Here is a 24,155-nt window from a genome sequence, read left to right on the forward strand (position 1 = left end):
TCAAGATCCTCTCCTCTCTCTCTCTCTCCCTTCCGCCTCACATCCTATCCTCCTGAAGTTCCCCCTCGCATCCTCTCCTCTCCATAGGACAACAATCTCTCTCTCTCTCTCTCTCCACATCCTCTGGCCTTTATGGAAGTCTCCCGTCCCCCTCAAATCCATCTCCCCCTCTCTCTCTCTCTCTCTCTCTCTCCCCCGTCCCCCTCACATCCTCTTTCCCCTATCCTCCTTCCCAAGCCCTTCTCCCCAGTTCCTCTCCCTTCCCCCTCACATCCTCTCCTCTCTCTCTCTCTCTCCCTTCCGCCTCACATCCTATCCTCCTCTCCCTTCCCCCTCTCCCCTGTTCCTCTCCCTTCCCCCTCACATCCTCTCCTCTCTCTCTCTCTCCCTTCCGCCTCACATCCTATCCTCCTCTCCCTTCCCCCTCGCATCCTCTCTCTCTCTCTCTCTCTCTCTCTCCCTTCCCCCTCACATCCTCTCATCTCCCCTTTCCTCCTCTCCTTTCTTCGTGTTCTCTACTGATCTCAGCTCTTCCATATTGTAATTTACACTCCTCTCTCACCCCTTTTTCAACTCTTTCAACACCTCTCCTCTCCCACATCCTAACCTGTCCTCACCTTTCAATCCACCCACCCAAACAAGCTCATCTCATCCCCTCCTTCTCAGATAGAGAGAGGCAGAGAGATTATAGCATGTAGAAAGAGAGTGATGGAGAGATAGAGAGATTATAGCATGTAGAAAGAGAGTGATGGAGAGACAGGGAGATTATAGCATGTAGAAAGAGAGTGATGGAGAGACAGAGAGATTATAGCATGTAGAAAGAGAGTGATGGAGAGATAGAGAGATTATAGCATGTAGAAAGAGAGTGATGGAGAGATAGAGAGATTATAGCATGTAGAAAGAGAGTGATGGAGAGACAGGGAGATTATAGCATGTAGAAAGAGAGTGATGGAGAGACAGAGAGATTATAGCATGTAGAAAGAGAGTGATGGAGAGATAGAGAGATTATAGCATGTAGAAAGAGAGTGATGGAGTGACAGAGAGATTATAGCATGTAGAAAGAGAGTGATGGAGAGACAGAGAGATTATAGCATGTAGAAAGACAGTAATGGAGAGACAGAAGATCGAGTGAGCGACAGACATACAGTGCCTGGAGGAGAGGGGGCTGAATAATTTTGCACGCCCAATTTTTCAGTTTTTGATTTGTTAAAAAAGTTGAAATATCCAATAAATGTCGTTCCACTTCATGATTGTGTCCCACTTGTTGTTGACTCTTCACAAAAAATACAGTTTTATATCTTTATGTTTGAAGCCTGAAATGTGTCAAAAGGTCGCAAAGTTCAAGGGGGCCGAATACTATCGCAAGGCACTGTATGTACCTGTGTATGCACTGGCGTGTGATGGTGTGTGTGTGTGTGTGTGTGTGTGTGTGTGTGTGTGTGTGTGTGTGTGTGTGTGTGTGTGTGTGTGTGTGTGTGTGTGTGAATGTGATTGATCTGGGATTGACTGGGTGTACTTGTGTGTGCCTCATACTGTCTTCCGCTCTCTCTCTACCCCCCTCTACCATCCTCTCTCTCTCTAACCCCCTCTACAATCTTCTCTCTCTCTACCTCCTCTACAAACCGCTCTCTCTCTACCCCCTTCTATATTCCTCTCTCTCTCTATCCCCTCTACAATCCTCTCTCTCTCTACCCCCTCTACAAACCGCTCTCTCTCTACCCCTTCTACATTCCTCTCTCTCTCTACCCCCTCTACAATCCTCTCTCTCTCTACGCCTCTCTACATTCTGCTCTCTCTCTACCCCCTCTACAATCCTCTCTCTCTACCCCCTCTACAATCCTCTCTCTCTCTCTACCCCCTCTACAATCCGCTCTCTCTACCCCCTTCTACATTCCTCTCAATTCAATTCAAGTGCTTTATTGGCATGGGAAACATGTGCTAACATTGCCAAAGCAAGTGAGGTAGATAATATATAAATTGAATATATAAAGTGAAATAAACAATAAAAATGAACAGTAAACATCACATATGCAGAAGTGTCAAAACAATAAAGACATTACACATGTCATATTATATATATATATATACAGTGTTTTAACAATGTACAAATGGTAAAGGACACAAGATAAAATAAATAAGCATAGATATGGGTTGTTTTTACAATGGTGTGTGTTCTTCACTGGTTGCCCTATTCTTGCGGCAACAGGTCACAAATCTTGCTGCTGTGATGGCATACTGTGGAATTTCACCCAGTAGATATGGGAGTTTTTCAAAATTGGATTTGTTTTTGAATTCTTTGTGGATCTGTGTAATCTGAGGGAAATATGTCTCTCTAATATGGTCATACATTGGGCAGGAGGTTAGGAAGTGCAGCTCAGTTTCCACCTAATTTTTGTGGACAGTGAGCACATAGCCTGTCTTCTCTTGAGAGCCATGTCTGCCTACGGCGGCCTTTCTCAATAGCAAGGCTATGCTCACTGAGTCTGTACATAGTCAAAGCTTTCCTTAATTTTGGGTGAGTCACAGTAGTCAGATATTCTGCCGCTGTGTACTCTCTGTGTAGGGCCAAATAGGATTCTAGTGTGCTCTGTTTTTTTGTTAATTCTTTCCAATGTGTCAAGTAATTATCTTTTTGTTTTCTCATGATTTGGTTGGGTCTAATTGTGCTGCTGTCCAGGGGCTCTGTAGGGTGTGTTTGTGTTTGTGAACAGAGCCCCAGGACCAGCTTGCTTAGGTTCATCTCTCTGTAGGTGATGGCTTTGTTGTGGAAGGTTTGGGAATCGCTTCCTTTTAGGTGGTTATCTCTCTCTACCCCCTCTACAATCCTCTCTCTCTACCCCCCTCTACAATCCGCTCTCTCTCTACCCCCTCTACAATCCTCTCTCTCTCTCTACCCCCCTCTACAATCCTCTCTCTCTCTACCCCCTCTACAATCTCCTCTCTATCCACCCCCTCTATAATCCTTTCTCTCTCCCTCCATCCGCCTCTCTCTTCTCTCTCCCTCTTCTTCTCCCCTCTCTCTCTTCTTCTCCTCTCTCTCTCTTCTTCTCCTCTCTCTCTTGCTCTCTCTCTGTAGGAGATGCATCAGGATGTGGTTTGTGGTTGGTGCCCATCGATGCCCAGTATCTCCGGTAGACTCAGACAGACAGATTTAGAAACAGACCCTATACAGGAGCATCCCTAAGTATCAGAGAGTATCAATTAATCATGGTATCAGTGTCATCTGATAGAGTCCGGCTGTATCACAACTGGCCATGATTGGTAGTCCCATATTGCGGTGCACAATTGGCCCAGGGTCGTCCGGGATAGGGTTTGGCCGGGGTAGGCCATCATTGTAAATAAGAATTTGTTCTTAACTGACTTGCCTAGTTAAATAAAGGTTAATTAAATAAGTAAAAATGAAATTGACGTACAAGGGCGATGCACACAAGTTGGTGACAGAATGAGGGGGAGTTCTTACAGAACGCCAGCAAAAAAGCCTCTATTTGCACGTTGCTTGTGAGTGCATTTCACACTACTTTTGGATTATAATTAGATTTTAAGGCTCGTATGACTGTCCTGCTTAATATAATGTTTGTGTCATCATTGAAAATCAGCTGCATTATATATAAAAAAACACGTAAACCTCAACCAGTAAAAAGGCTCTTTGATGGCTTTTGATCAATTGAGCATTCAGCTAACAACTGCTGCATCCAAAATTGTTATTTTGCAAAGATCACAACCAAATATAATCTTAGTTACTGTTTCAAGCAAGAATCAAAACATCATTGTAAGCATATGAGAAGCATATGTAAGCACTCAAAGCTATGATGGGGGCGTGCCCCAAGGGTCAATACCGGGGTCCCTCCTGATCAGCCTGTACATTAATGATCTGCCTTCTGTTTGTTTTGGGTCTGAAGTTCAAATGTATGCAGATGATACAGTGAAATATGAGCATGCAGAGAGCAAACAACAAGCTACACAAGAACTCACTACTGTAATGGTCCAGGTTACAAAGTGGCTCAGTGACTCGTGTTTGCATCTCAATGTGAAAAAAAACTGTCTGCATGTTCTTCACAAAGAGGGCTTCAGATGCTACTGAGCCAGATGTCTATATGTCAGGGGAGAAGCTCCAGGTGGTATCTGATTTTAAGTACCTTTGCATCATACTTGATTCTAACCTCTCTTTATGTGAAAAAGGTAATTCAGACCTAGCTAATTTCCAGTTTATACAAAATTGTTTTGAATATAGAGGTAGCAAAACTGTACTTCAAATCTATGATACTCCTCCACTTAACATACTGCTTGACTAGTTGGGCCCAAGCTTGCTGTACAACGTTAAAACCCATTCAGTCTGTCTACAAACAGGCTCTCAAAGTGCTTGATAGGAAGCCCAATAGCCATCATCACTGTTATATCCTCAGAAAGTATGAGCTCCTGAGTTGGAAAAATCTTGTGTAATACCCCGACGCATGTCTTGTATTCAAGATCTTAAAAGGCCTGACTTTCCACTCAGTACTTTTGTTAAAAAGAAAACCCAAACATATGGCAGCAGATCCACAAGGTCTGCCATGAGAGGTGACTGTATAGTTCCCTTAAGAATAAGCACATTTCGTCAATCTGCTTTCTCTGTGAGAGCTTCCCATGTTTGGAATACACTGCCATCAGACACACATAACTGCACCACCTATCACACTTTCACAAAAAACATGAAGACATGGCTAAAGTGTCACGCCCTGACCTTAGAGATCCTTTTTATGTCTCTATTTTGGTTTGGTCAGGGCGTGAGTTGGGGTGGGCATTCTATGTTTTGTGTTCTATGTTTTCTATTTTTTTGTGTTTGGCTGGTTATGGTTCTCAATCAGGGACAGCTGTCTATCGTTGTCGCTGATTGGGAACCATACTTAGGTACCCTTTTCCCACCTGTGTTTGTGGGATTTTGACTCTGTTTAGAGCACTTTGCTTTTGAGCTTCACAGTTGGTGTTTGTAGTGTTTATTGTTTTGTTTGGTGTCATTTTGATTTAAATAAAGAAAATGTATGCTCACCACGCTGCACTTTGGTCCTCTCCTTCCAACAGCCGTGACATAAAGGCCAATCAGATTTGTGAACATAATCCCAAGTTGTGTATTGCCGCTTTCCATGTTGTCTGTAGCTTGTGAGGTGAGGTGATGCTTCTATGGATTTTGTCTTGTTGCTTTTTGTGCTATGTTCCTCTGTCTGCATGCTACATCTTGCTTGTGTAACAGTATAACTTTAGACCGTCCCCTCGCCCATACCCGGGTGCGAACCGGGACCCTCTGCACACATCAACAACAGTCACCCTCGAAGCATCGTTACCCATCGCTCCACAAAAGCCGCGGCGCTTGCAGAGCAAGGGGAACTACTACTTCAAGGTCTCAGAGCAAGTGACGTCAACGATTGAAACACTATTTAGCGCGCACCACCGCTAACTAAGCTAGCGTTTCACATCCGTTACACTTGTCTTATGTTGCTCTGCGTGTGCTCACTGCTCAATGATTGCCTGTATTTTTATTGTAATTATTTTTAACCTGTTAAGTGTAGGGGCAGTATTTAGATATTTTGGATGAAAAACGTACCCATTTGAAACTGCCTATTTCTCAGGACCAGAAACTAGAATATGCATATAATTACAGTGGTGTCAGGCGCAGAGAGCAGAAGATACGAGGGAAAAACGCTTTAACCTCTTGAAACTAGGGGGCACTATTTTTATTTTTGGAAAAATAACGTTCCCAAAGTAAACCGCCTATTTCTCAGGACCAGATGCTAGAATATGCATACAATTGTCAGATTGGGATAGAAAACACTCTAAAGTTTCCAAAACTGTCAAAATATTGTCTGTGAATATAACAGAACTGATATTGCAGGCGACAACCTGAGGAAAATCAAACCAGGAAGTGGCTTCTATTTTGAAAGCTCCATGTTCCATAGCCTGCCTTTGCTCCATTTAAAGGCATATCAACCAGATTCCTATCGCTTCCTCAAGGTGTCCAGTCTTTAGACATGGTTTAAGAAAAATGAGAGGAGTGGAAAAATGAGAGAGAAAGACATCGCGTCAGTGGGTAGCTGGGTGTTCGCATGAGTTTTGTTTGCGCAACAGAGTGAGCAGCCATTGTCTCTCCCTCTCCTATTGAAAAAGCGATAGCACCGGTTGATATATTATCGATTATATATTTTAAAAACAACCTGAGGATTGATTATAAAAACGTTTGACATGTTTCTGTGGACATTACGGATACTATTTGGAATTTCCGTCTGCGATGTTGTGACCGCTCGAGCCTGTGGATTTCTGAGCATAACGCGCCAAACATGTGGAGATATTTTGGATATAAAAACAATCTTTATGGAAAAAAAGGAACATTTATTGTGTAACTGGGAGTCTCGTGAGTGAAAACATCTGAAGATCATCAAAGGTAAGCGATTCATTTTATTGCTTTTCTGATTTTCTGACCAAGCTACTTTAGTGCTAGGTGTTCATAATGTTTTGTCTAGTGATCGATAAACTCACACAAATGCTTGGATTGCTTTCGCTGTAAAGCATATTTACAAAATCTGACAATACAGGTGGATTAACAACAAGCTAAGCTGTGTTTTGCTATATTGCACTTGTGATTTCATGAAAATTAAATATGTTTAGTAATTTTATTTGAATTTGGCGCACTGCAATTCTGCGGGTGTTGATGAAAATGATCCCGCTAACGGGATGGGATGGGGTGCGTCAAGAAGTTAATGCAACCGCTGTGAATGAATTCAAAAAAACTTACTGCTTACGGAATAAGCAAACTAAGATTTCAAACTAAGTACAGAATCAATCATTAGGATGTTTTTAACATATAGCTTCAATAAAGTTCGAACCAGAGTATTCCTTAGTGTCTTGATGAGCAATGGAACGCAAGCGGATACCATGAGGAATGAGCGTGATCAGAAAATGGCAGACTGCCAGTCACCTGATAGATTCTGCTCTCATTCAGTTCCACAACACAGTAGAAGTCTAATTCAAAATTCTATAGATGGTTGACATCTAGTGGAACCCCTAGGAAGGGCAACATCATTAATATATCAAGGGGATTTTATTGGGAACTGTGCTGAATACATACCAAGCTCAGATTTCTCACTTCCTGTTTTGATTTATCCTCAGGATTTTGCCTGCCATATGAGTTCTGTTATACTCACGGACATCATTTAAACAGTTTTAGAACCTTTAGAGTTTTTTTTTATCCGATAGTAATAATAATATGCATATATTAGCAACTGAGACTGAGGATCAGGCCATTTACTTTGGGAAACTTATTCATCCAAGCTTCTCAATACTGCCCCCAGTCATAACAGGTTTTAACAGTCTGATGGCCTTGAGATAGAAGATGTATTTCAGTCTCTCGGTCCCAGCTTTGATGCACCTGTACTGACATCGCAGGCAGTGGCTCAGGTGGTTGTTGTCCTTGATGATCTTTTTGGCCTTCCTATGATATCGGGTGGTGTAGGTGCCCTGGAGGGCAGGTAGTGTGCCTCCGGTGATCCAGTGATGCGTTGTGCAGACCTTACTACCATCTGGAGAGCCTTACGGTTGTGGGCGGAGCAGTTTCCGTACCAGGTGGTGATACAGCCTGAAAGGATGCTCTCGATTGTGCATCTGCAAAAGTTTGTGAGTGTTTTTGGTGACAAGCCGAAGTTCTTCAGCCTCCTGAGGTTGAAGAAGCGTTGCTGCGCTTCTCTGTCTGAGTGGGTGGACCATTTCAGTTTGTCCGTGATGTGTACCCCGAGGAACTTAAAACTTTCCACCTTCTCCACTACCGTCCCGTCGATGTGGATATCGGGCCGCCCCCTCTGCTGTTTCCTGAAGTCCATGATCATCTCCTTTGTTATGTTGACATTGAGTTTGAGGTTATTTTCCTGACACCACACTCCAAGGGCCCTCACCTCCTCCCTGTAAGCCAGCTCGTCATTGTTTGTAATCAAGCCTACCACTGTAGTGTCGTCTGCAAACTTGATGATTGAGTTGGAGGAGTGCATGGCCATGCAGTCATGGGTGAACAGGAAGTACAGGAGAGGGCTGAGCTTTCTTGGGAACAGGAACAGTGGTGGCCCTCTTGAAGCATGTGGGAACAGCAGACTGGGATAAGGATTGATTGAATATGTCCGTAAACACACCAGCCAGCTGGTCTGCGCAGGGCTCTGAGGATGCAGCTAGGGATGCTGTCTGGGCCGGCAGCCTTGCGAGGGTTTTAACATGTTTAAATATTTTATCACGTTGGCTGCAGTGAAGGAGAGTCCGCATGCTTTGGTAGCGGACCGTGTCGGTGGCTTTGTATTGTCCTCAAAGCGAGCAAAGAAGTTGTTTCGTTTGTCTGGGAGCAAGACATCCTGGTCCGCAACAGGGCCGGTTTTCTTTTTGTAATCCGTGATTGACTGTAGACCCTGCTTCATACCTCTCGTGTCTGAGCCATTGAATTTCGACTCTACTTTGTCTCTATACTGACGCTTAGCTTGTTTGATTGCCTTGCGGAGGGAATAGCTACACTGTTTGTATTCGGTGATGTTTCCGGTTGCCTTGCCCTGATTAAAAGCAGTGGTTCGCGCTTTCAGTTTTGCCCGAATGCTGCCATCAATCCACGGTTTCTTGTCTGGGAATGTTTTAATAGTCGCTGTGGGTTAAACATCACAGATGCACTTGCTACTAAACTCGCTCACCGAATCAGCGATGCTATGCAGTGTATAATATACATTTTTGTAGCTCTGAGTCTCTACTTTCATCCAATGTAAAAAACACCATTTTACATTTTGCTACATAAGACTGTATTCAGGTGGTGAGTCAGGTATGATTATAAAGAGCTCTCTTGAGCTTCACAGTTGGTTCTATGGCTCTATGTCAAAGAAGACGAAATGACAAAGGACTCAACTGATGTTTTGTGGAAGTGCTTGTCTACAAGTGTGTCAAAGTGAGTGTGCATGTGTGTTCTTGTGTGTGTGTGTGTGTGTTACTCACGTGTGCAAGCCATGGAGCGTGGGTCCGTCTCTGCGCGGTGGAAGCCTTTCTCACACACACACTCGGAGGCTCTCTCCAGGTGGGAGGAGCTATGTGGCGGGCATTTTGTGCAGTAGGCGTCGGTCGCTGAGGCCTTGTAGGAGCCTGGTCTGCACGCTGGAGAGAGGTAAACAAGAAAACACAGGCTTAGTAATCTGCCGCCACACATGGTCTACAAGGTAAGACAGAGGAGGGAACTGGAAAACACAAGGTTACAAATAAGACAAAGATAATTTGATTTCTATATTTCTATTTTTCTATGGGGTCTACAACCTGAAGTGTGTAAAAAAGGGTTACAAATGAAACACTACTGAAGGTGCTGTAACACTACTGAAGGTAATTTAACACTACTGAAGGTGGTGTACCACTACTGAAGGTGCTATAACACTACTGAAGTTGCTGTAACACTACTGAAGGTGCTAACACACTACTGAAGGTGCAGTAACACTACTGAAGGTGCTGTAACACTACTGAAGGTAATGTAACACTACTGAAGGTGCTGTACCACTACTGAAGGTGCTATAACACTACTGAAGATGCTGTAACACTACTGAAGGTGCTAAAACACTACTGCAGGTGCTGTAACACTACTGAAGGTGCTGTAACACTACTGAAGGTGCTGTAACACTAATGAAGGTGCTGTAACACTACTGAAGGTGCTGTAACACTACTGAATGTGCTGTAACACTAATGAAGGTGCTGCAACACTACTGAAGGTGCTGTAACATTACTGGAGGTGCTGTAACACTACTGAATGTGCTGTACCACTAATGAAGGTGCTGCAACACTACTGAAGGTGCTGTAACACTACTGGAGGTGCTGTAACACTACTGAAGGTGCTGTAACACTACTGAAGGTGCTGTAACACTACTGAAGGTGCTGTAACACTACTGAAGGTGCTGTAACACTACTGAAGGTGGTGTAAAACTAGACTTGAAATTGTGCTCAGGTGTATTCTGTTTCCGTTGATCATCCTTGAGATGTTTCTACAACTTGATTGGAGTCCGCCTGTGGTAAATGCAATTGATTGGACATGATTTGGAAAGGTGCACATCTGTTTTTATAAGGTCCCACAGTTGACAGTCCATGTCAGAGCAAAAACCAAGCCATGAGGTTGAAATAATTATCTGTAGAGTTCCAAGACAGGATTATGTCAAGGCACAGATCTGCGGAAGGGTACCAAAAAATGTCTGCAGCATTGAAGGTCCCCAAGAACACAGTGGCCTCCATCATTTTTAAATGGAAGAAGTTTGGAACCCCCAACACTCTTCCTAGAGCTGGTCGCCCGGCCAAACTTAGAAATCGGGGAGAAGGTCCTTGGTCTGGGAGGTGACTAAGTACCCGATGGTCACTCTGCCAGAGCTCCAGAGTTCCTCTGTGGAGATGAGAGAACCTTCCAGAAGGACAAACATCTCTGCAGCACTCCACCAATCAGGCCTTTATGGTAGAGTGGCCAGAATGAAGCCCCTCCTAAGGAAAAGGCACATGATAGCCAGTTTGGAATTTGCCAAAAGGCACCTAAAGGACTCTCAGACCACGAGAAACAAGATTCTCTGGTCTGATGAAACCAAGATGGAACTCTTTGGCCTGAATGCCAAGTGTCACATCTGGAGGAAACCTGGCACCACCCCTACAGTGAAGCATAATTGTGGCAGCAACATGCTGTAGGGATGTTTTTCAGTGGCAGGGACTGGGAGGCTAGTCAGGATGAGGGAAAGATGAACTGAGCAAAGTACAGAGATCCTTGATGAAAACCTGCTCCAGAGAACTCATGACTTGACTGGGGCGAAAGCTCACCTCCCAACAGGATAATGACTCTAAGCACATAGCCAAGACAATGCAGGAGTGGCTTCGGGATAAGTCTCTGAATGTCCTTGAGTGGCCCAGCCAGAGCATGTACTTGAACTCAATCGAACATCTCTGGAGAGACCTGAAAATGTCTGTGCAGCGACAAACGGGAGAAACTGCCCAAAAACAGGTGTGCCAAGCTCGTAGCATTATACCCAAGAAGACTCAAGGCTGAAATCGCTGTCAAAGGTGTTTCAACAAAGTACTGAGTAAAGGGACTGAATACTTATGTAAATATTTCAGTTATATTTATTTTTATACATTTGCAAAAATGTCTAAAAACCTGTTTTTGCTTTGTCATTACGTGGTATTGTATGTAGATTGATGAGGGCAAAAAACGATTTAATTCATTTTTGAATAAGGCTGTAATGTAACAAAACGTGGAAAAAGTCAAGGGGTCTGAATACTTTCCGAATGGGGTGATTATTATGGGGTGATTATTCTCCTCTGAAGAGAACATGTCCTATCCACAGTCTGGAGATTGAGGGTGTTGGAAACGCAATTCCATAGATGCTTTGTGTCTGCAGACGGATCAATGCCATGATGGATTCCTTTGGGTTCTGATTGCGTGTGACGAGCGTGTGTGTGTGTTGAGTGTGTGTTGATTGCGTGTGTCGGTGCTGAAGGTCATGGATTTAATCAAGCAACGAGTCGTTCGCCTTGGCACTGCCGTAAATTACCTTACACACACACACACACACACACACACACACACACACACACACACACACACACACACACACACACACACACACACACACACACACACACACACACACACACAGACAATCACCGAGTGAGCTGCAGCTCAGGGAATAGTAGGAACTGAGCTACCAATGCCTCTCAATGCAAACAAAAAGAAGGCACATTCACATCAAATGTGACCATTAATTCACTCAAACACACACGCGAAGAGACTGCAAGATAACTAACCTCACCTAAAAATACTTTACCTAGCAGAAACAAAATTAACAGGAGAGTGAAAGAGAGAGAGAGAGCAGGGAAAAAAACTGAAGAAGTGAGAGAGGGGAGAAATATAGAGATATGAGAGGAGAACGGACTTGTGCCAGAACTAAAATGTTGAGAAAAGGCCTAAAGAGACCACTCATAGTTTACATGTCCCTTCTACTCTATCTTATTAAATCACTAATGTTCATTAATTTAGTCTCTTCTACCCTCTCTTATTAAATCACTAATGTTCATTCATGTAGTCTCTCTGGCTTATCCAGCTGTATTTTGGCCATATTTAGGAAAATAATGAATCTTAGGGGAGCTAAGTCCACTAGTATAGTCCCATATGGACCTTAGCACTGCCTGTGTGTACAAGTGTGTGTCTTTTTCCGTCAGAGAAACGGGAGCACAGAAGGGACCGTGGCCCAATCTTCTCTGGCAAATAAAAAGCCCACACACAAACTCACACACACGTCAGTGCAGAGTAGAGTGGTTTTAGTCTACACAGCCTCAGTGGTACGGCAAGGTGGTTTTGATCAGGCAACTGTAAGGACGCCAGGGCTGGCACGAGGCCCCCTGTCTGTCTCTGTCTGTCTATCTATCTGTCTGTCTGCAGCAGCTTTGAGGTCCTTTGTGTCCCTGTTCCAGAACCAGAACACTCCGGAAGAAAAATGTCCCAGGAGAAAAGCCTCTTTTCCATGCCGGTCCGCAGCCTAGCCAACAGCTGACAGGACACACACACACACACACACACGCACGCGCACACACACACACACGCACACACACACACACACACACACACACACACACACACACACACACACACACACACACACACACACACACACACACACACACACACACACACACACACACACACACACACACACACACACACACACACACACACACGCACACACACACACACCTAGTTATATGAGCCAAGATCTAACAGGGAAGACAGAGGAAGGAGAGAAAGGGACCCTAGAGAGTTCTCTCTCTGGCACACACACACATACAGTGCCCTGCAAAAGTATTCACCCCCCTTAGCATTTTTCCTACTTTGTTGCCTTACAACCTGTAATTTAAATTGATTTTTATTTTGATTTAATGTAATGGACATACACAAAATTGTCAAAATTGGTGAGGTTAAATTAATCAAATTAATCAAAGAACAACAGTAAAACATATTTATGAAGCCACTAAATAAGATCTGGTGCAACCAATTACCTTCAGAAGTCACATAATTAGTTAAATAAAGTCCACCTGTGTGCAATCTAAATGTCACATGATCTCAGTACATATACACCTGTTCTGAAAGGCCCCAGAGTCTGCAACACCACTAAGCAAGGGGCACCATCAAGCAAGCGGCACTATGAAGACCAAGGAGCTCTTCAAACAGGTCAGGGACAGAGTTGTGCAGAAGTACAGATCAGGGTTGGGTTTAAAAAAATGTCTGAAACTTTGAACGTCCCACAGAGCACCATTAAATCCATTAAATCCATCCACCACAACAAACCTGCCAAGAGAGGGCCACCCACCAAAACTCACGGACCAGGCAAGGAGGGCATTAATCAGAGAGGCAACAAAGATACCAAAAATAACCCTGAAGGAGCTGCAAAGCTCGAGAGCGGAGACTGAAGTATCTGTCCATAGGACCACTTTAACTTCTTCGATATAGGGGGCGCTCTTTTAATTTTTGGATAAAAAAACATTCCCGTTTTAAACAAGATATTTTGTCACGAAAAGATGCTCGACTATGCATATAATTGACAACTTTGGAAAGAAAACACGTTTCCAAAACTGCAAAGATATTGTCTGTGAGTGCCACAGAACTAATGCTACAGGCAAAACCAAGATGAAATTTCATACAGGAAATGCCCCAGATTTTGAATGCGCTGTGTTCCAATGTCTCCTTATATTGCTGTGAATGTGCCAGGAATGAGCCTACACTTTCTGTAGTTTCCCCAAGGTGTCCACAGCATTGTGACGTATTTGTAGGCATATCATTGGAAGATTGACCATAAGAAACTACATTTACCAGGTGTCCGCTTGGTGTCCTCCGTCGAAATCATTGCGCAATCTCCAGCTGCGTCCACTTTTCCATTAGGTTCAGAGGAGAAAGGCAACTGCCATGAATTATTTATCATTGAATAGATATGTGAAAAACACCTTGAGGATTGATTCTAAACAATGTTTGCCATGTTTCTGTCGATATTATGGAGTTAATTTGGAAAAAAGTTTGGCGTTGTAATGACTGAATTTTCGGGTTTTTTTCTTAGCCAAACGTGATGAACAAAACGGAGCGATTTCTCCTACACAAATAATCTTTTTGGAAAAACTGAACATTTGCTATCTAACTGAGAGTCTCCTCATTGAAAACATCTGAAGTTCTTCAAAGGTAAATTATTTTATTTGAATGCTTTTCTTGTTTTTGTGAAAATGTTGTCTGCTGAATGCTAGGCTTAATGCTATGCTAGCTATCAATACTCTTACACAAATGCTTGTGTAGCTATGGTTGAAAAGCATATTTTGAACATCTGAGATGACAGTGTTGTTAACAAAAGGCTAAGCTTGTGAGCCAATATATTTATTTCATTTAATTTGTGATTTTCATGAATAGTTAACGTTGTGTTATGCTAATGAGCTTGAGGCTATGATTACGCTCCCGGATACGGGATTGCTCGACGCTAGAGGTTAAGCTGTACACTCCACAGAGCTAGGCTTTACGTAAAGAGTGGACATAAAAAAGCCATTGCTTAAAGAAATAAAAGAAGCAAACACATTTGGTGTTCACCAAAAGGCATGTGGGAGACTCCCCAAACATATGGAAGAAGGTACTCTGGTCAGATGAGACTAACATTGAGATTTTTGGCCATCAAGGAAAACGTTGTGTCTGGCACAAACCCAACACCTCTCATCAGCCCGAGAACATCATCCCCACAGTGAAGCATGTTGCTGGCAGCATCATGCTGTGGGGATGTTTTTCATCAGCAGGGGCTGGGAAACTGGTCAGAATTTAAGGAATGATGGATGGCGCTAAATACAGGGAAATTCCTGAGGGAAACCTCTTTCAGTCTTCCAGAGATTTAAGACTGGGACGGAGGTTCACCTTCCAGCAGGACAATGACCCTAAGCATACTGCTAAAGCAACACTCAAGTGTTTTAAGGGGAAACATTTAAATGTCTTGGAATGTTCTTGTCAAAGCCCAGACCTCAATGCAATTGAGAATCTGTGGTATGACTTAAAGATTTCTGTACACCAGCGGAACACATCCAACTTGAAGGAGCTGGAGCAGTTTTGTCATGAAGAATGGGCAAAAGTCCCAGTGGCTAGATGTAGCAAGCTTATAGAGACATACCCCAAGAGACTTGCAGCTGTAATTGCTGCAAAAGGTGGCTCTACAAAGTATTGACTTTGGGGGGGTGAATGGTTATGCACGCTCAATATTTCAGTTTTCTTGTATTATTTCTTACTTGTTTCACAATAAAAAATAGTTTGCATCTTCAAAGTGGTAGGCATGTTGTGTATATCAAATGATACAACCCCCTTAAAAATGCATTTTTATTCCAGGTTGTAAGGCAACAAAATAGGAAAAATGCCAAGGGGCTGAATACTTTCGCAATCCACTGTACACACACGCAAACACACACTGTTAAAGTCCATTGAGGATTGTGGACTTACAGTAGCTCTGCTATGATTAATGATTTGCCTAAAATATGTTCAAGGTACAGGTGAAAAAGCCAGATACACACTCACACCAGATATTAAGGATCTAACAGCAGAGACACACTCACATCAGATACTGAGGATCTAACATCAGAGACACACTCACACCATATATTAAGGATCTAACAGCAGAGACACACTCACATCAGATATTAAGGATCTAACATCAGAGACACATTCATACCAGATACTGAGGATCTAACAGCAGAGACACACTCATACCAGATATTAAGGATCTAATAGCAGAGACACACTCACATCAGATACTGAGGATCTAACAGCAGAGACACACTCACACCAGATATTAAGGATCTAACAGCAGAGACACACTCACACCAGACATTAAGGATCTAACATCAGAGACACACTCATACCAGATACTGAGGATCTAACAGCAGAGACACACTCACACCAGATACTGAGGATCTAACAGCAGAGACACACTCACACCAGATACTGAGGATCTAACAGCAGAGACACACTCACATCAGATACTGAGGATCCAACATCAGAGACACACTCATACCAGATACTGAGGATCTAACTGTGATCCAGTCTGTGTAAAAGGCTTGTCTTAGATCCAGTCTCTGTTAGAAGCTTGTCTCAGATCCAGTTTCTTTAAAAGGCTTGTCTCAGATCCAGTCTCTGTCAGAGGCTTGTCTCAGATCCAGTCTCTGTTAGAAGCTTGTCTCAGATCCAGTTTCTTTAAAAGGCTTGTCTCAGATCCAGTCTCTGTCAGAGGCTTGTCTCAGATCCAGTCTCTGTCAGAGGCTTGTCTTAGATCCAGTTTCTGTCAGAGGCTTGTCTCAGATCCAGTCTCTGTCAGAGGCTTGTCTCAGATCCAGTCTCTGTAAGAGGCTTGTCTCAGATCCAGTCTCTGTTAGAAGCTTGTCTTAGATCCAGTTTCTTTAAAAGGCTTGTCTCAGATCCAGTCTCTGTAAGAGGCTTGTCTCAGATCCAGTCTCTGTAAGAGGCTTGTCTCAGATCCAGTCTCTGTTAGAAGCTTGTCTCAGATCCAGTGTGTGTGTGTGTGTGTGTGTGTGTGTGTGTGTGTGTGTGTGTGTGTGTGTGTGTGTGTGTGTGTGTGTGGGTGTGTGTGTGTGTGTGTTTGTGTATATGCTCACATGATGATCACAGCTAGACTATTGAAGACACCATGCGAAGATCCGAAAAAATCCCCATCTGGCCTTGTTAAGACTTTCTTCTGGCCACACCTGTGATTTCAACCCCTAACCGTAAGCTTACCATTACATCTGAAAACACACCAGTTGTAATAAGAGTGCCACTTCAGGGTAGGTAATCGATTCCTGTGTGAGTAAGCCGATGAAGTCCAGTGTAAAGGTCTATCTGGGCTAACCACATACCAGCCAGCCAGGGTTTTGACATCAGTCGAGGAATGTGTGCTTATGAACCGTGTTGAAAGTTGGTCAGATCGGGCATTCATCACACCACACTGAACCAAAGACAGGTTTCATTCAGAGAGGCTTCTCTCTCTCTCTCTCTCTCTCTCTCTCTCTCCCTCAAAACAACACAGACAGTCATCAGTAAACAGACACACAGGCATCTAACTCGTAGTGTATCATTAAAATGTTAATCTCATTCACACTTACAACAGCCTTTTAACAGTCTGCCAATAAATGGCCTCGACTAGCTTCAGGTATTTTCTCTCAGTCTTACTTTTCTCCTTCCCTTCATTTTCTATAATGTTTCTCTTCAATGTGAATGTGTGTTTTTTCATTGTGTGTGTGTAGCACTCCAGAAAGGGAAATTGCTGAAAAATCTCTCTGGCCCAGGCAGTTGAGCACCATGATCACCATGGCAACATGCTTTCAAGATGGAGCCACTTCTCAGCCCCCCTCGAGTACCACACTGCTCCCTCAGATTACTCGGATCATAGAGCAGTGTGTGTATGTGTGTGTATGGACATCACGTGTGTGTGTGTTAAACCCACGTGTGGGCTATACTGGCACTTGTTCAGGCTTACCCATTTAAAAATGTATACATCAAGCATCAGAGGAGAAATCTGAAGAGATTGCATTTGACAGGTCTAAAAGTGTGTGTGTGTGTGTGTGTGTGTGTGTGTGTGTGTGTGTGTGTGTGTGTGTGTGTGTGTGTGTGTGTGTGTGTGTGTGTGTGTGTGTGTGTGTGTGTGTGTGTGTGTGTGTGTGAGTGAGTGAGTGAGTGAGTGAGTGAGTGAGTGAGTGAGTGAGTGAGTGAAAGAAACAAGTCTTCCGTGGCTTAACATGCACTCAGGTTGTTGGATAAACAACTGTCTGAGAACAGATGGGTCAGTTTATTACACAGTACAGACACATAAATACATGGTGACATATCACATCACTACCATGGTGACATATCACAATACGTTGCACTACCACTACTACCACTACTGTTCTGTGTCTGTGTGGTATAAGGTGTGGTTGAGATGTAAGTATATTTCATCATTCTGTCTGGTTGGAATAGAGTCGTCAGTATGGTGAGTTACTCCAGCCCGTCTCTCTCTCTCCATCCTAATCTCTAGTCCTTAATCTGAGGAGTTAGGATGCTAATAACCAACCCACCATATCTAATCCTCCCAAATACACTCACCCCTCCTCCCTTAGCCCCTCGGCCCCTCTACCCTCCACCCTCTATCCCGCCTCAGGCTCAACGCAGCGGAACAGAACAAGTGTGTGTCTGTGTGGTTGTGAGAGAGAGAGAGAGACAGAAATAGAAAGAAGAATTTGAGACAGAAGATAGAGAGAAAAGGAAGGGGCAACAATGTGCGAGGAAAAATGTCATCCAGAGGGACCTCTAAAAATATACAATGATCCCTCAAATAGATTGTTACAATCTTTAGTTAGAGCTAAGGAGACAGGCGGACAAAACTAGCCTGACCTCTAATCCCTCACCCCTGACCTCCGAGGTCAAACTGGTGCCATGCTGTTACACACAGTTCCCCACACATTCTGACATGATTTGTATATGCAGACATGTAGACCTAGTTCTAGGATTCCATACTACACACAGTGTAGTAGCACATGCAGAGTGACACAGTCTGTCAGATCAGAAGTACATGAAACACATGAACACACTGCCCTGCTCAGATGTTCTCTCAGTCCCCTGGATGGTGTTCAATTACTAAGGGTGGTCAAGGGGACCGATGAAGCTTAGCACCAGACACACACACACACCACACTGAGCCTTCAGGGTGAATCTACGTGATTGTTATTCCAGTCTGACCTCCACATGTGTGTATGTGTGTGTATGTGTGTGTATGTGTGTGTGTGTCTCACTGTCTGTCATACATTGACCCTGACCTTCGCCAGAACTCCTGCACAAATATTGATTCTATTTCACACTGACAGCGGCACACACACACTCCTTGGACATGAGAGAGAGAAATAGAGTGGGAAAAAAATAAAACAGAAAAATAATTGGAGAGGAGAGGGAGACAATCTGGGAGTCTCTGTTTCAGTACAATTTAAGACAAACAAACAAATACACACTCACTCAACACACACACACACACATACACACTTCCCGTGGAGTAACCTTAGCTGATTACAGACTAATTTCACACATTCCTACAGAGACCAGTCTAAAAACAGAAAAAAATGTACACTGTTTGTGTGTATGTATGTGTGTGAGTTAGAAAGAGACAGAGAGAATAAAGTCCATCTTAGGCAAGTCAGTTTAGATCAAATTCTTATTTACAAGGACAGCCTACACCAACCAAACCCAGACGATGCTGGGCCAATTGTGCATCGCCCTATAAGACTTCAAATCACGACCAGTTGTGATGCAGCCTGGAATCAAACCAGGGTCTGTAGTGACACCTCTAGCACTGAGATGCAGACCACTGCGCCACTCAGGAGCCATGTCCTAAGGTCGTCGGGAGATACCTCCAAAACCCGCCACTAGGGGGCCACAGTGAGCGACTATCAAGGAGGCTTGGGTTTGTGGGGCATTGTGAATGGTGGATGGGCGTAAAAGCCCATGCTTGATCAGGAAATGCAGTCTGGAGGCTCTGTGCGGAGGGTGTGACGCAAGTGTGGTGCCTCCCGAGGCTTGGTTGACAGTAGGTGGGGGCGGTGCATCCTGTATAAACACAAACTCACTTCCTTGAAAACTTCCTTGACCACAAACATGGAGAACTTTGACGAAAGGCTATCAGAACAAGTTCACAAATAAAAAACATTGTTATGATACCTCGTGTAGGGATTTCAAAGACACTAAAATGACTTTGAACTCCTGGAAAGGGATCGGGAGGTAATGGGGATAGAAGAAATAAAGAGGTAAATGGAATGCAGACCGTGGGGATGGAAGGACACTGGATAGGCAGACATTCAACAAATCTGAACGAACAAAGTGGATATTGTCAAATCAGTCATGATTAACGTATTGTAACAGGCCCACAAAGTGGTAACTAAAATCTGATTTGGAGATATTTGGCTGTTTTCGTTGCATAACATTTAGAAGTTGTCCCTTTTCAGGTTTACAAAAAGTGACTGCTAAATGCTAACTCTCATTCGTATAAGCTGGTAGCATAGCTAGCATACAGACATCGGTGGTGGTAGTCAAAAAACGTTTAACTGTGATGCAGTTGATTGATGAAGATGACATGAACATGTGTTGGGGTTGACATCCATCCATACAAGTATTATACTCAGATGTGAAATACACTTATAACCAATATCCTGAATATAGGCACATTTTGCTGGGGGGCAAATGGGGACATTCAGAATGAAGATGCAGGTGGGAAAACGTTGCTGCCTTTTTACTTTATGCTGTTAGAGATTAGTCCTGAATCACTCTGAGTGGTGCGGTGCAGACTGGATCACTCTGAGTGGTGCGGTGCAGACTGGATCACTCTGAGTGGTGCGGTGCAGACTGGATCACTCTGAGTGGTGCGGTGCAGACTAGATCACTCTGAGTGGTGCGGTGCAGACTGGATCACTCTGAGTGGTGCGGTGCAGACTGGATCACTGAGTGGTGTGGTGCAGACTGAATCACTCTGAGTGGTGCGGTGCAGACTGGATCACTCTGAGTGGTGTGGTGCAGACTGGATCACTCTGAGTGGTGCGGTGCAGACTGGATCACTCTGAGTGGTGCGGTGCAGACTAGATCACTCTGAGTGGTGCGGTGCATACTGGATCACTCTGAGTGGTGCGGTGCAGACTGGATCACTGAGTGGTGTGGTGCAGACTGAATCACTCTGAGTGGTGCGGTGCAGACTAGATCACTCTGAGTGGTGCGGTGCAGACTAGATCACTCTGAGTGGTGCGGTGCAGACTGAATCACTCTGAGTGGTGCGTTGCAGACTAGATCACTCTGAGTGGTGCGGTGCAGACTAGATCACTCTGAGTGGTGCGGTGCAGACTGAATCACCCTGAGTGGTGCGGTGCAGACTGAATCACTCTGAGTGGTGCGGTACAGACTAGATCACTCTGAGTGGTGCGGTACAGACTGGATCACTCTGAGTGGTGCGGTGCAGACTAGATCACTCTGAGTGGTGCGGTGCAGACTAGATCACTCTGAGTGGTGCGGTGCAGACTGAATCACTCTGAGTGGTGCGGTGCAGACTAGATCACTCTGAGTGGTGCGGTGCAGACTAGATCACTCTGAGTGGTGCGGTGCAGACTGAATCACCCTGAGTGGTGCGGTGCAGACTGAATCACTCTGAGTGGTGCGGTACAGACTAGATCACTCTGAGTGGTGCGGTACAGACTGGATCACTCTGAGTGGTGCGGTGCAGACTAGATCACTCTGAGTGGTGCGGTGCAGATTGAATCACTCTGAGTGGTGCGGTACAGAATAGATCACTCTGAGTGGTGCGGTGCAGACTGGATCACTCTGAGTGGTGCGGTGCAGACTAGATCACTCTGAGTGGTGCGGTGCAGACTGGATCACTCTGAGTGGTGCGGTGCAGACTGAATCACTCTGAGTGGTGCGGTGCAGACTGAATCACTCTGAGTGGTGCGGTACAGAATAGATCACTCTGAGTGGTGCGGTGCAGACTGGATCACTCTGAGTGGTGCGGTGCAGACTGAATCACTCTGAGTGGTGCGGTGCAGACTAGATCACTCTGAGTGGTGCGGTGCAGACTAGATCACTCTGAGTGGTGCGGTGCAGACTAGATCACTCTGAGTGGTGCGGTGCAGACTGGATCACTCTGAGTGGTGCGGTGTAGACTGAATCACTCTGAGTGGTGCGGTGCAGACTGATTCACTCTGAGTGGTACGGTGCAGACTAGATCACTCTGAGTGGTGTGGTGCAGACTGGATCACTCTGAGTGGTGCGGTGCAGACTGGATCACTCTGAGTGGTGTGGTGCAGACTGAATCACTCTGAGTGGTGCGGTACAGACTAGATCACTCTGAGTGGTGCGGTGCAGACTGGATCACTCTGAGTGGTGCGGTGCAGACTGAATCACTCTGAGGTGGTGCGGTGCAGACTGGATCACTCTGAGTGGTGCGGTGCAGACTGGATCACTCTGAGTGGTGCGGTGCAGACTGGATCACTCTGAGTGGTGCGGTGCAGACTGGATCACTCTGAGTGGTGCGGTACAGACTAGATCACTCTGAGTGGTGCGGTGCAGACTGGATCACTCTGAGTGGTGCGGTGCAGACTGGATCACTCTGGTGGTGCGGTGCAGACTGGATCACTCTGAGTGGTGCGGTGCAGACTGAATCACTCTGAGTGGTGCGGTGCAGACTGGATCACTCTGAGTGGTGCGGTGCAGACTGGATCACTCTGAGTGGTGCGGTGCAGACTGGATCACTCTGAGTGGTGCGGTACAGACTAGATCACTCTGAGTGGTGCGGTGCAGACTGGATCACTCTGAGTGGTGCGTTGCAGACTGGATCACCCTGAGTGGTGCGGTACAGACTAGATCACTCTGAGTGGTGCGGTACAGACTAGATCACTCTGAGTGGTGCGTTGCAGACTGGATCACTCTGAGTGGTGCGGTACAGACTAGATCACTCTGAGTGGTGCGGTACAGACTAGATCACTCTGAGTGGTGCGTTGCAGACTGGATCACTCTGAGTGGTGTGGTGCAGACTGGATCACTCTGAGTGGTGCGTTGCAGACTGGATCACTCTGAGTGGTGCGGTACAGACTAGATCACTCTGAGTGGTGCGGCAGACTGGATCACTCTGAGTGGTGCGGTACAGACTGAATCACTCTGAGTGGTGCGGTACAGACTAGATCACTCTGAGTGGTGCGGTGCAGACTGGATCACTCTGAGTGGTGCGGTACAGACTAGATCACTCTGAGTGGTGCGGTGCAGACTGGATCACTCTGAGTGGTGCGGCCACAGACTAGATCACTCTGAGTGGTCATGCGGTGCAGACTGGATCACTCTGAGTGGTGAGGTACAGAACTAGATCACTCTGAGTGGTGCGGTGCAGACTGGATCACTCTGAGTGGTGCGGTGCAGACTAGATCACTCTGAGTGGTGCGGTGCAGACTGGATCACTCTGAGTGGTGCGGTGCAGACTGGATCACTCTGAGTGGTGCGGTGCAGACTGGATCACTCTGAGTGGTGCGGTGCAGACTGAATCACTCTGAGTGGTGCGGTGCAGACTGGATCACTCTGAGTGGTGCGGTGCAGACTGGATCACTCTGAGTGGTGCGGTGCAGACTAGATCACTCTGAGTGGTGCGGTGCAGACTGGATCACTCTGAGTGGTGCGGTGCAGACTGAATCACTCTGAGTGGTGCGGTGCAGACTAGATCACTCCTGAGTGGTGCGGTGCAGACTAGATCACTCTGAGTGGTGCGGTGCAGACTAGATCACTCTGAGTGGTGCGGTGCAGACTGGATCACTCTGAGTGGTGCGGTGTAGACTGAATCACTCTGAGTGGTGCGGTGCAGACTGATTCACTCTGAGTGGTACGGTGCAGACTAGATCACTCTGAGTGGTGTGGTGCAGACTGGATCACTCTGAGTGGTGCGGTGCAGACTGGATCACTCTGAGTGGTGTGGTGCAGACTGAATCACTCTGAGTGGTGCGGTACAGACTAGATCACTCTGAGTGGTGCGGTGCAGACTGGATCACTCTGAGTGGTGCGGTGCAGACTGAATCACTCTGAGTGGTGCGGTGCAGACTGGATCACTCTGAGTGGTGCGGTGCAGACTGGATCACTCTGAGTGGTGCGGTGCAGACTGGATCACTCTGAGTGGTGCGGTGCAGACTGGATCACTCTGAGTGGTGCGGTACAGACTAGATCACTCTGAGTGGTGCGGTGCAGACTGGATCACTCTGAGTGGTGCGGTGCAGACTGGATCACTCTGAGTGGTGCGGTGCAGACTGGATCACTCTGAGTGGTGCGGTGCAGACTGAATCACTCTGAGTGGTGCGGTGCAGACTGGATCACTCTGAGTGGTGCGGTGCAGACTGGATCACTCTGAGTGGTGCGGTGCAGACTGGATCACTCTGAGTGGTGCGGTACAGACTAGATCACTCTGAGTGGTGCGGTGCAGACTGGATCACTCTGAGTGGTGCGTTGCAGACTGGATCACCCTGAGTGGTGCGGTACAGACTAGATCACTCTGAGTGGTGCGGTACAGACTAGATCACTCTGAGTGGTGCGTTGCAGACTGGATCACTCTGAGTGGTGC

The 24,155-nt window shown here is 45.5% G+C and overlaps 1 protein-coding gene across 2 annotated transcripts in view; it reads right to left on the reverse strand.

Moving 5' to 3' along the window:
* The window catches only part of LOC135510981 (ephrin type-A receptor 3-like), a 209,480-nt gene that overhangs the window by 103,465 nt on the left and 81,860 nt on the right, over window positions 1-24,155 (reverse strand). For both annotated transcript variants that reach the window (XM_064932384.1, XM_064932376.1), the window contains exon 6: window positions 8,983-9,138. In XM_064932384.1, coding sequence (XP_064788456.1) covers window positions 8,983-9,138 — 156 coding nt within the window. The remainder of the gene's footprint in view (window positions 1-8,982; window positions 9,139-24,155) is intronic.

The sequence above is a fragment of the Oncorhynchus masou genome, chromosome 3, assembly GCF_036934945.1.
Source record: "Oncorhynchus masou masou isolate Uvic2021 chromosome 3, UVic_Omas_1.1, whole genome shotgun sequence".
NCBI classification, from domain to species: Eukaryota; Metazoa; Chordata; class Actinopteri; order Salmoniformes; family Salmonidae; genus Oncorhynchus; species Oncorhynchus masou.